The 14,461-nt window shown below is 33.9% G+C and overlaps 1 protein-coding gene across 3 annotated transcripts in view; it reads left to right on the forward strand.

The window, feature by feature from the left end:
• Positions 1 to 14,461, forward strand: part of LOC142976735 (lachesin-like) — a 115,302-nt gene that overhangs the window by 59,065 nt on the left and 41,776 nt on the right. For all 3 annotated transcript variants that reach the window (XM_076120263.1, XM_076120262.1, XM_076120261.1), the window contains exon 2: positions 13,980 to 14,065. In XM_076120263.1, the coding sequence (XP_075976378.1) occupies positions 13,987 to 14,065 (79 nt within the window). In that variant the 5' untranslated portion in view covers positions 13,980 to 13,986. The remainder of the gene's footprint in view (positions 1 to 13,979; positions 14,066 to 14,461) is intronic.

The following is a 14,461-nucleotide window of genomic DNA, read 5'->3' on the forward strand; positions in this document are numbered from 1 at the left end:
CACTTCAATGATTTTGTTATAAAATCCGATTTTACAGAATATATGGCAATTTAACGTTTTAAGTTAAATATAACTTTTTATCTTTTCAAAAGGATTTTTGTGTAGCAATGTATTTATACAAGTCACAGTTAGGTGTTGTTATCGCTACTCCAATATTTTTTCCACTTGTCTAGTCAGATAACACTCGTGTCCGAGCCCAACAAAGGCTAAAAATAACTTCATTCTCACGTAAGAATAGTGACCTAAATATACAATACGTACCGAATCAATCAAAACTTTTCTTAGCAGTGTTAAAGAAAAACAATCGAATACCGACCAAGTCTAACTTCCCAACATTTCTTTTAAACAGACTTTATTCGAGTAAAAAGTGAGGTTATTCGGGCAACCCTAATTTTCCAAGTGAATGCTTAAATGCTAGCACACACGTTAAGGTTTTTACAAAAGAATCCTTTGTAATAAAAAAATACATTTTATCACTGAAATTAAGTATTCATAACTTCTGTCGCCATAACGGTTATCGTGACAATATGTAGATATGTTATACTATAACGTTGATTACATATATTAGCATAAACTATAGTCCTCGGGTGATCTAATATTGTAATTGTGCGGTGGTCTATCCAATTGATTTGTTTGTATATTAATAATCATGAATATGTCGTTCTCGTGGGCCACATAATCGAATACTTAGCAATCTGCAATTACAATTTGAATGTTAATCTTAATTGGGACGTAGTGTACTAAATAGATCGGTATATTGTAATAGTTCATTGACTCGTACACAACGTTTGAAATCAACTTAAAGCTATGAGCGATAGTATGTTATAAATTCTAAGAAAGTTAAAAATGTAAAGACATTCTTATTCCAGTAAAACAACATATATTCTCTTAAAAAATACGATCATAAGATATACACAAAAGAAATTTCCGTCATAGCTGCGTGCGTATAATTTTAGACACAAAATTTCAGAAATTTTCCTTAGCGGTCTACGGGAATGTTTCTCTGAAAAAATATTTTTTGCCCAAAACTTGAGCGAGTAGATAGCAAATAGTCCTATAAGGTATTATAGTGAAGCGTTTAACGTAGAACACAATTACGTCTACTCTTTGTACAGACCACAGAAACCTCAGATTAAATACTAATTACATTCGGTAATTACATAGGCATTTGTTAATTAATGTAGGAATTATGAACAGCGGTTTTGACACCGGTTTTCAAGCGGATTTAAGCATAGGTACTTTGGACGATACCTGCGGCCTAATTTACTATTGAACGAAACCGTTTGTTTGTCGAAGTAAATACTATTGAACGAGTTCGTGGTAGCGATAGCCGGGAACTGATTTATTTATCTACGGATAGTGAATAATTTGGTGCTTTTTAATGCTTCTAACAAATACAATAATGATGTCATTTATATTTAAGTATATACCTAAGTATAACTATACCTACTGCTACATTGGTAACTTCTTTCACCTTAAAAATATCTTGTTTTCAGTAGATTTAAATATACGGTTAAAAACTTACATTACAAAGAAAAAGCCAAATGTACAATGCACCTGAATATTGCTATGTCATTGTTATAGGTTGTACGAGTAAATATAAACAGTAAGCAAAAGTGCCCCATTTCCTTATTAACACAAAAAAAATACAATCAACAGACTTACAACCAAATAATTGGCACCACATAAAATTGAAAAATTATGAGCTATAAAGAATAAAGTTTTAAATTCATTTCAGGTCTCGGGAAAGTATCTGAAGTTCTTAAGTAATCTCGATCCACGTCGAAACTTCGTAATAAAGTAACAACGCTTAGGGAAGAAATTCTTGTTCATCAGACGATACATTTTTAGTTGTCCCCATTAACATCATTAAAGTTTTTACCCAACCCTAGTACTATTAAAGGAAAGAAAATTATGTTAAGAGTTCTGTGACTTTACAAAACTACCGAGAGATCTTGTTGTCATACTCGAAAAACTTACATTTTCGTTTCTTTAAGAAATATTATTTTGCATTTCTAAGACGGTGGATTTTATAGTAGACACAAAAACGCGAAAACATAGTTAGTTATCTTAAAAATAATACTAAGATAAGAGTACATAACGTCTAAATGTGTTGGGGTCAACTCGTAGCCAAATCAGATGTTGCCGATAGCAAAGATAAAAAGATTTCAGAAGTCAAGCGGTCTATTATAACCTAAATAGAGGAAATGCCTTTAAGCCTTGACCAGTTGTCAGAATTATTCAAGCTTCTGGCTGCCCATAACGATTGTCATAGATATTGGAAATGCAACCGGGTTCGACAGTTTAACGTCCTCTCCGAGGCAACGAATGGTATCGTTATGTAAACATCGGTTCCCCATACAACGACTCAGAACATAGATTTGGCTTCACTTTACTTGCAATTTCCTGTCAAAATCGATGGCAATAATTCAATTCAATGGAAAATTACTATCGACTAAGATTATATACATCAAAAGTCTTGTCGAAAATAATTTTAACCGTAACAGACCCTCTCAAACCTGAAATAACACTGGCCCTATAAATATAATAACGATATTTTTATTCGTAATATGCAAATGAGGTAAGAAGGTATACAAAAAATATTTTCATTTCTCCCGAATCGATTCCGTATGGGTTTTTGGGCTAGTACAATGAGTAAAGCCGACCGTCCTGTGTAATATTGGGGTGTGCCCATGCAGAACTGTGGCTCATTCAATAGACGGAGGTCAGTCAGATTTATGTTACGTCACGTCAAACCTCGTAATACGCCACATTTTATTTGTTTGCCAATATTTTTGTTACCAAGAAGCTTATTGTGATTTATTTCCGTGAACAAAATATTTCCATAGTTTGTGGACGATATACTCACTTACAGTACACAGTGAACTATTCAATGTTTCTTGCTAGATTATATAACTATATCATTCTTGTGCGGAATTCGCTTATAAAGGCCAAAGAGGTGTAGTATTCACAACAGCATACCTATTTGCGTTTTAAACTGCAAACCTAACAACCGAATATATTTACATTCTGTAAACACATGAGATCTCCGCTCATTATTATTTCTACATGCAATTCTATGCGAAAACTTCAATCTCTATTATACTATTTGCTTTTTTTTCATCGGTGCACCACAAAAGCAAGTTTGATCGTTATAACACAGCGATCGATTTGCCTGTATATTTAAGTAGAAATGCAGCAATTTGGCGTTAGCTGGAACAGCTTGTTTGCCAGTGTACATAAGGCGCTGTAGATTTGTGAGCTCAACTTCATATCCGAACGTTTACGTGTGCCTTCCGAGATAAACCGTTACAAGTGTTAGACAATGCTGTGTACGATGAGATGGGAACTAGAAACAGCATCGACTTGTGAATGCAATTGATTGATAAATATCTAGTTGGTGAGTTTAAAGAGTATTGGCAAATGAAATGAATTTATCATAAGCAGTTAGTTTTCGAGCCAACAGTTTTCCTCCGTAAAACAAAAAAAACATGAGGAATGTTAATGAGTGCTTATACTAGCTGACTCGCGCGGTGCCGCTCGGATGTACCGTACCTATTTTGGTTCAAAGAAAAATGATAACTAATTGAAAAAATACCCATATTTACCTCTAGTTTTTGGCCAAACCAAATTTCATGAAAATTCTGTTTGCAGTTTAGTCGTTAAACGTTACGGCTAGATAGGCAGGCAAATTTTTCTCTTTTTATTATAAATTTGAGTCTCAACTTCTCTCTATTTACCTTTATAACCTTTCACGATTATCCCACCCTTTAACCAAATCGTCACGTAGGCATCTGTCTATATGGTCGGAAACGTACCAAATCTTTCCGTTTCTCTTCTCCTTCAAAGAACAGTCCCGACAACCAAAAATATACTAAATTTCCTAAAGCCTATCTTATGTCGGATATTGCAAATACGAAGACGTTGAGGGAGTAATAATACGATATTATACCTGCCATTTATTCTGATAATTTCGCGAACAGACGGAGGTCTACTAAGGAAAATTCAATTTTCATTTCCATTGAGCTTTTCTTCAACAATGTAAATTAGTAGCATGGACTGTGATAAGTGTTAAGACGCGTATAACCTTGTAATGTTTTTTTGTTACTTGATTTTTGAGAAGTAAATAAAAAGGCTCACTTTTAGTTCACACTTTATATGTAATCTTAACAATAGAAACATAAATGTAATTTCAGATGTCAGTGATTCTTAACTAAAATCTATTAAATTATGAATATTACCAATATGATTTCAAGTACAGTACCATTTGCTTTATAAACGTTAATGAACAAATCTAAAGTGTTAAGTAACCGCACCAACTTGACTGACATGTCACTTTCTATCAAAGAGGTTCCTTTGTCTCTGTTAAATTACAGTTTGTAGCTGCGATTGTTGACACGTGTATGGCGTACGTTATATACAAGACAATTTAATTTTAGACTTGTTCGTAGTAATTAATTTTATGTGAGAGAAAAGATGAGACCACGATAATGTACTGCGAAAAACACGGTTACTAATTTTAATGAGTATTCGCTTTACTTAGTGCGTTCCTTCTAAAATGTTATCGTATTTTCGAGTACTCTTTTAAAGCAAAAAACCTTTCGTTACTTTTACATTTTTGTGGCTACGAGTGGGTGTATTAAAACCTTTCCCATATAAATTAGGTTTATTATAAAATGTTGCTCTTAAAATATTAATTAAAATCGGCAACAAAAAGAAGAGCCATAGCTCATGTTAGTTACTAAACCTAAAACGTATGCTTACAAACAAAAAAGTATTTATCATTTATGGTAGGCTGCTGTTGACACGTGGAAAATTGTCGCCATGAATAATGGTTTGGCGACAACTTGTCAGCGGACTGTCGGGATAAGCCCCGCATACCATCACTGACCCGCGGTGGGCTCAAATATTTTGTATACTGTAGGGACAACTTCATAATGTACATAGTTAGTAGTGAATACTAGTCCGTCTCAAAAATACCGGTGAAAGAAACAATCCACCTCTTACTCTCCCAACTGTAGCCAACTTACGATTATAAATTACGTGAAACTCGTAACTGGCAAGAAACTTGCAAATCAATTGCGCATTCAAAAGTTGCAGTGCATCTGAACTTTAAAGACTTTCTTAAGTCCAGTAACAATGTTTCAACATCGTTTAGACGTTTACATTGATTTTCCAAGTGATGGCACCGAAGAACAAAAATCTATGATCGCATCATCCCAATCAATCGAATCCGATATTAATATCCAGCTAATATCAAGAAAAGAATAAAACCCAAGCGTTCAGGTTCATTACATTTTTTAAATAGGGAAATCAATCTATTACTAGGGAAGTTAAGTGGAAATGATTGGATGAAAGGATGAAAGGCTGTTAAAAATATTATCTTGCTGGAAATTCAAAGAAAAATCTCGTTGACACGAAACAAAATGAGACGCCGAGATTTACAGTTCCGTGAACCCTTGAAGTGTAAACTGTAGCATGAAAGAGTACATCAAACAAGATTACAAGCTGTACACTCGTTTAAAAATATTGCAGGTTGTTTTTGAGTGTGCTTTTTCATTTATGGGCTCGAAAACGATAACCCACTTCGCCACGGAAGCCCCTAAGGACATATAGCATTCATGCGTTGTTATTATTAATTCTTTCGATTTACGCAACAGGATGGTTGGAAACTCAAAGTAAGATTGAGACTGATAGGAGGAAATAAAGAACAACTCGTCAAGCTGCTAAGAATAGAATGAAGGTCGTGACTCGAGGATAATGAAAAGATTACGCTGACAATAGAAGGATTACCTCTGATTGGTCACGATAGCGATTATATGTATGTCCATACAAGCACTTATAAGTACTTACATCTATTTTCGTTTTTGCTATCCTTTGTTAGACATTTTTGTCTTTAATTTTATGTATATTCTCTGCTTTACCTTCTCAGTAATAGTAAGCCTATTCGCAAAAGAGTTTTATAAACTAATCGACCAACGCGTACATCCCATCGAAAACGCAAAACCCTTTCTTAAAACAAGAACATTTACAAATAAATCTTCGCTATGGTTAACGAAATAACAGAAACCGGCAAAGTGACTAAATAAACGGTATTGCATTCACTGTTCACATTATTTATCACTGGCCCGCTTTAAGCCTCATTGAGCCTTATTTAAAAAGTACTCGGACGTTAAAATTGGTCCCCAAATTACAACTTGATATCGTCCGCAGCCGATCCGTTCCGTGTTGTTCGAACGATTTATTTAACAATTTATGGCGGCTAGAGAATCTGAGTCGAACTGGATTTATTAAGGTAAGCCTCGCAAGAATTTATTACGCCGTTATGCTCCTAAACATCGAATGAAAGAAACCGTGTTTGAACAACAAATTTAATAGACTCGTTAAAACGGCTCGTTGCTTACAGCAAACTGCTTTATAATATAAAATTTATACATTATATATAGGAACTTTGTCAATTTCCGCGTTGAAAGGCTATTACGAGCGCGTTATAATTGAGACCTTTTTGATATTTTCTCATAAAATTTATTAGGTAAACTCCGTTGTAGCTTATAATATCCGAGAAAAGTAACAATTTAAGCAACACGGCAATAGACAGATATTTATATAAAAATAGGGTAACTTTCAAAGATCTTTAACCTCAGAACTGTTAATCTTTATTCGCAACGGATAAAATAAAATGTGTAACAAATTGAAATTTAAAATACCACCATAACTTTTTAAACTATTGTGCTATGTTAAACATAAAATAATTTCAAAAGCAGGATATAATAAAGATACATCCCAGTAATTTAATTTGATCACTGTTCTTCGTTAATAGGATACACTCTTAGAACAATACGGTAAAGTTCGAGAAGTCATAAGTTCTCAACAAAAAAGTAAATGGATCGTACACGAACCTCCGAGTTTTTAATCATAGTTTATGGAACAAAGTTTTAATTACAGTTCTGTTCCCGCGTGGCGATCGTTTCCAAGGTTTAAATCCTTTAATTGGAGACCTTCGTTAGCTATAATAATTCTCTTCAGTTTTTTCTTTACAATTATTGTTGGCGAAGATCCCTTTCCTATTCTGTTTTGTAATCCTTTGTAAGATTTTCGTCTCTAACAATTTGGCAATGATTAAAATGGACATTTATTTTTTGCTCCACAGCTGGGTACGATTACCCCTCGTCCTTCATAAAATATTTATTAATTATCCTATTTTTAGTATTTTAATATAATCTTTAAAATACTCGTTTATTAGATGACATACGAATTCATGGCATATTACCCTTCACGATCTACCAGTTTAATAGTTAATTAAGTCTTTATTCAGTCGTTGAAGGCTGTATCACGACCTTTAAGACGCCGACAACCAATTACCGATCCTAATAAAATCTGTCCGCCGGTTTTAAGTGGAATATCACATCAAGTTAACTTGGATATAGAAAGTCTTGGCGATTATTATTAATTAACAATATACTGTGCTAGACGTCTGTTATGCTATCTCAATTTTATTAAATAATTGGTTTAGTGCGTAGTTAACGGTAACTATGCCTGAAACTTGAACTTTTCGCCAATTAATCGTAACGAGAAATAATTTGATTGAAGGTCTAAAATATACCTATTTCAATACGATTTTCCGTCAGGGTTCACAAACAAGAAGGTCTTGTAGTACGCAAACAAATTGTTAACAAAGTACTTTGGTTTAGGAAACCTTGAATGCGATTTAAAAATGATGCTTCCTACTTCGAACAAAACTAAATGAATGGAGGTATACGCGTGAACTAATGTTCGAATAAAAATATACGAAATAAACCAAAAGTGATGTACGATAATCGTATTTTGTGGATCAGGGATAGATAATTTACATTGATCCGGGGGTAGGTAGTGTGCCATCAATACAGCTAGGGCTGCAATTAGTTCCCCGGGGATGCCCCCACACGGGATATTTATTCCTTGGCCCATGTTTACTGATTACCGTTCAGATGAAATGAAACTACGCTCCTGCATCGATTTGCGGTTAAAGAATTAATCGACTTGAAAAAAATATACGAACCGTGTGATTTAGCAAGGAATCCAATTTCAACTGTAGAAACTTTATAAAATTGTTTCTGTTTCGACTAATCGTTCGTATTTTCGTAAAGCTTTCGCTCCACTATTTTAGTCTTGAAGATGAAGTTGGCTTAGGTATTTAGTATTGAAACAGCACAGGGAAAATAAAGAACCTAATTCAACATTTACTCAACAATAAATGAAGTGCGCAAGGTAATGTATCGAAAGGCCCTTTAGAAAAGGATAGAGATACTATGTCTTAAGTCAAGCCGTATTTGTTAAATAACAAGAATGTTTACGAAACTTAAAGTCACGTTATGATGTTAACTTACAAAGAAAAGACAACCAACAAACATTTAATTCACAACAAATTATTATTATTACAGATTTAATAACCTTGCTCCATTCAAGTTCTTTCTTCCGTAGTTCATAATTACGGCATCGAAGGATAATATTGCTTTCCTCAATTTCAAATAGAAAAACACTCACAACTTACATATAACAAAACAAACAAATAAGACGCGAACTTTCTACATCAATATTATAATAAGGTGGATAGCTATAGTCCATCGTATTTCCTGTGCAGTGCAGCCAGCGCTGGTTAAACTCGTGACGCGGTGTCAGCGCGCACGTAATTGAATCTTGTGGGTCCGACGCGGCCTGACCGCGCACCGCGATCGCTTATGAAAACTGTTCCCCTCACTCCATTGTGAACGAATAGGATTATTGGGTGCGTGTTTTATAAAGTAAGCGGTTTCTGTTTATTAAACTAAAGAACTTTTCTGTTATGTCAGCTGTTTTCACAATTTATGGCTTGTTAGCAAAAGGTTGATAATATAATTTAATCTGAGTAAGTACTGTGTGCGGTTTAGGTCGCAGTACGTGCCTAATAATTTTAAGGTTTGAGTAATATTTGACTCTCGCTTTACGGGTTATCATAGTAAAAAGTAGTGTTTTAGATACACTCTAATAAATCATAATGATTAAATTCATACACACTATTTTAATATGGTCTGGAAAATGGTATAACATATTGGAAAATCTTTAAGCTCCTATGTAAAACGATTAGAAAACCAACCAAAGTTAACATGCGAGGGTTTGTAACCTCCACATACTGCAAGTTTGGCAAACTTTTAATCGAACCGTAGTATAAAGTTGCACTAGCACTAATTGTGATTTGACTTACAACCACTATGCACACAGTCTACACATGCATATTTAGTACTCTGCAGAATCAAACTTGAGCAAACAAGAGCTTAGATTGGTTTGACCAATCAGAAAGACAGACCACTCAAGCATCTCATTCGTGATAAATAATTTCGAATCGCAATTTCATAAACAAAATATAAAATTATTTGACATGTTATGATCACAAAGGCAATGACTAATCGCTTAACAGAACCTTTAATAATATAATCAATAAATTCAATATCATCTATTATTGTAGAATCCAGATATTTTGGAAGCGATAACATTATATAACTGATCAACGAAAATACCAATCCGCAAACAAAAGCAGGTTCTATCACTTTGTGAGTTATACTCTACTAAAACGTAACAAAGTACACAATTCTCAACTGCATTACTAAAACGGGCACGAGATATTTTTTGCATAAATTGCCTACGTTTAAATAAGTCTACAATAATGTTCTAGTTGCAAAGATTACTAGCCTTCGCTTCGCCGGTAACCCATTTCCGTCAATTGACTCGTACGTCTTGTACGGGAATATATGCAGCTGTTACAATCTATATTTTGCTTTCATTTCTAAATCAATGTTGGAACGGGGAGATTAAAGTTTCAGTAGTATATTCAGAACTGAAATTGGATGTTTGATGCATTACGCGATGAGTAGGATCCTGTCTCCTATAGATTATTCAGCTTTGGCTGAAAGTTGTACGTGTTTAGTAAGAGTTTCTGTTACGTTTGGAAGATAGTGTATCTCTAGTATTTGGTTTGGAGGCAAAGTTACTTATCGCTGTGTGTGCAGTTGTTATTTAAGTGAGGATCCGGCAGCCGGTTTAGAACATCATTATTCAGCATGACTGTCCAAAACTATAAAAAAGTTGGATTCGAAATTTGTTTATTATTACTAAACGTAATCAAATTTTCTAATGCTTTAAAGAAGAGTGTATTAAAAGGATGAGCACGAACGTCATATAAAACTAATATTTTGTATGGAACACATCGCTTGTAACATAAAAGTCGCATTGATTTTCCTTCCTCTATCTAAGTGATGGTCAAACAAAACTACTTACTTTTATAAAGGGGTCGTTGATTTAATAGTATTTACTACGCCACCTGAAAGGTAATTATGGAGGATACGATTGTAGTATTCCGTAAATTGTAGTCTCGTGGCGTACAGAAAACGATGTTATACTATGTCATTGATTCATATGAGACGTTTTCTGTAAAGAAAACTAATGTTTAAGAAACCAAATCTTTACTACACAGTATTGTTATAATATACGATATGCGTGATCATTCATCAAATTTTTTTTGAGAGGGCATTCATTTATTTAAAATAACTAAACTTTATATTTAAAATAACTAAACTTTTTACTAAACATAGAGAAAAAAATAACTTAATTAATTCACTTTATTTTAGAAAGATGTTAATTTACATTTAAACTAAGCGATTTTTACAGGGAGTATACCACATCACGTATGTAAGAGTACTGTCACAATGCCCGTAACATAACAGTAAGGTAAACGCTGATCCAAATCTGAGTGTACCAAAGATATGATTTCCTTTTACCTGAAGATTTCGTATAAAATACTGCAACCCTTATAAAAACGTCTGCTTTGTTTATTTTCACTTCTTAAAGGAAAATAGTTACTTCGCTATCTAGCGAATCGTAACCGTCACCTGACGAAAATAGATTACTTCAGAATTCGTACGTGTTGCTCTTATTTCTATTTACTTTGAAAAAAGTGTGATTGATATGTATTGTGGTGACGTAAACACAGATGTATGTAAGAGAAATGTTTGTTCTTATTACATTCCCAAATGGTTTTGATTCTCAATATTAAAAAATCCTTCATAAGATTTATGGCAATATTCAATTTGTGGAAAAGAATAATTATACGAAACGTATTACTGTGAACCAGAAAGCTGTTTTATTTCAGTATACCTACTACAAACATACATTACCTATGTCATTATTGTTCCTTACATTATCCACAGCATTTCCGTTACATTTTGAAGTAAATTACTTTCAAATTCTATACCTAATATAGATACTAGTTGACCCAGCGGACTTCTTACGCCTAACAGTTGATTTTTTAATTTGTTTTTTTTTTACTTAAAATTTTTCTCTCCATAACAACCATACTGGTATTTCAAGGAATATTATAAAAAACGAATAAGTAATATCGGCTCAGCCGTTCTTGAGTTAAAGCTTAGCAACACATTTACCGAATCTTTTTTTATATTTAGGATAGAAGATACGGCTCATTAGCACGCACACACCAATACGTAAAAGTCTTTTGCAATCCCAAATGCATTTACATTGAAACGTTCTACATTTAATTTAATAGTACAAACTACTCGAAACAGTAAAGAGGCATCGAACTTTTAAAACTTTTAATGCCGTTAGTCCAACGCTCAGTGTCTTAAAGCCAGGACTGGGTGTTTAAAACTTTGTATCTGCTTAACTGTCAGCAACGACACCGTTAAAGATTGGCGCACGAAGAAAGGGAATTAAATAATAGTTAAAGTAAGGGAGTAATACAACGCACTTTGTTATGTAATTCAACATAAATGTATGTTCTAAATAGATTATATAGTTTTAGATGTAAATAGATTTCTTGTAATGTCATCGTTATATTCTCCGTGCACAATCACATTACTGCTTACCTTCCGTCCGCGACTTCGTCCGCAGGGTAAAATTTCCCGATTTCATTAAAATACGTCTTGTAGTTTTTTTGTGAAAGAGTAATTAACATATTATATTCATACTCACAAATTTTCGCATTTATGATATAAATAGAGTAGAACACATTATTGTAGCCCGATCTTAAAATAACAAACATAGCAATTAAAACTCGAAGCTGAAAATAACTTATTATATTATTAAGAATACTTTTAATTACTAAGTAAACTTGAAAGTCAGTGAAGTGTTAACCCCGAGACGTAACAGTATGTATAACTCAGTTGAAAAGTACAATTTTTCAACCCATCCGTTTCAATAAAACTCAAATTATCAGGCGTGGGAACACTCATTTCCTTTGAGGGCATCTCTTTGTTGATCCCTTTCCTGTTATTTTGTGGAGATAATGTTTTGCGAGTGATGCTTAGATTTACTCAAGTGTTGTAATGATAACATCAGATTTCGAGTGTTAAATATTATTGTGCTTCATTTTCCTTATAATTTTGTTTGTAATGGTTTGTTTAGCAGTTTTGAGGAGAAAATTGCGAATCAGACTTTTGATTAAAATCGGCCACGGCGTTCAGATTCTGTCTAGAACTTTTATAACATAAATCTCTCTTGAAATATTTCATATTATTGTCAACCTTTTTCTTTCTTTCTAGTGGTGTACAGGCCAAATCTATCCGAAAACTCAAAATAGAGTTTTGCAAGAAGCACTACAACAATCTCTAGGTTTATTTTGTGTCAATGGCCGATACGGAAACATGTACAGCCTTGTATTCTTTTTTAAAAACACGGTGCACATTGCAACCAATATTCTGCCTTTATTTATTTCGGTACCAGATATTTCACATCTACACGTGCAATAAATGGAACTGTGTACTCATCTTTACATTTATACTTCCTGAAAAAAATCGCGTCTATTTTCCCCTTTTCCATTAATAATAGTACCTATTTTTGCACGTTCTTTATTACTTACTAACAGGGTAAATATAAAATGTTAATAATAATTTGTATGAATCAGAATAGGTATATATTAATAACTAGCTGACTCGCGCAACTTCGCTTGCGTCACTTAAGAAAACTACTAACAAGAGAGAATGGGTAAAAAAAATTCCCGTTTTTGTAACATTTTTTACTAGTACTCTGCTCCTATTAGTCGTAGCATGATGATATGACGTACGTGACAGTCTATAGCCTTCCTTGATAAATGAGCTATCTAACACAGAAATAGTTTTTCAAATCGGACCAGTAGTTCCTGATATTAGCGCGTTCAAACAAACAAACAAACTTTTCAGCTGTATAATATTAGTATAGATAATATCGTAGCAAGTGGTGTTCTTAAGTCCGCATACATAACAGAGATATAGCGTGATTTTATACATGTATTGATTAGAGATTATTTATTACTTAGCTTAGCTTAGCTTAATCTTTTTGTTTTTATTTCTCGAGTTTGTAACACGGCGTTGTAACAGCTTTAGTAATTAATCGGCTAAATAGATAAATAGGCTATCATTAAACACAATACATTACAACCTCCCACGCAGCGGCATCATTCGTGTTTTAATATATTTTGCGATCTCATTGGATGTCTTCTTAATCTTTTTAGGATGTCTTTAATGCAACCCACGCTCAAACAGCTCGATACGTCTAGCCGTTCCGGATTAACCTTTTCAGATCAGTCAGTCAATTAATTAGACTATTTTTACTTTACCGTTCTAATATACATATGTAAATCTTATCGTACCTTTCAAGTGGTTCAAAATCACGCATAAGATCTTAGAAGAGAATAAATGAACACACTCATAACGCGTTGCTTAAACTTAAGTTTAGTTTTTAAACATAACGCCTTATACTAGAAATGCTACTAAACTTTAACCGCCTCTAAAAATCAGAAAATATAGACAACATGCAACAAACGCAAAGCCAGACAACGGAAATTAAAATAACGGGTAACATTTTTCCTATCCAGAATCTAGGACCTCGTAGACAGCGGTCGCATGTACTCCCGTCCGGACTGTCTTTTCCATAACAAAATAAATGTACAATTTCAAAGACTATTTTGTTTGTTTCAGACAGAAGATGCACAGACACATGTTTTCGCCGTCGTCGACGAAAGCGGCCTGGTGGCTTGCAACGTTTTTTAGTGTATTCGTTACAGGTAAGGCTAAGGCTTCCAATACACATATTCGGGTCGGCACGTTTGGTTCGACAATTTTATCGAACACTAGCTGACCCGGCAAACGTTGTTTTGCCATAAAAATTAAAAAAAAGTGTCACTTAGGGGCATGAAAAATAGATGTTGGCCGATTCTCAGACCTACTCAATATTGCTCACAAAGTTTCATGAGAATCGGTCAAGCCGTTTCGGAGGAGTACGGTACCGAAAACTGTGACGCTAGAATTTTATATATTAGATTGAAACCGACTCGAAATTATTGCTTCACTTGTTTTTCTTATACCGAATGGGAAGTTCCTTCGGATTCGATAGACAGAATTCGGTTTAAACATTCAGCCGCGACTATGTCGAGCGGCATTTTTCCAAACACTCGGCTGGG

The sequence above is a fragment of the Anticarsia gemmatalis genome, chromosome 11 (genome assembly GCF_050436995.1).
Source record: "Anticarsia gemmatalis isolate Benzon Research Colony breed Stoneville strain chromosome 11, ilAntGemm2 primary, whole genome shotgun sequence".
Lineage (NCBI taxonomy): Eukaryota > Metazoa > Arthropoda > Insecta > Lepidoptera > Erebidae > Anticarsia > Anticarsia gemmatalis.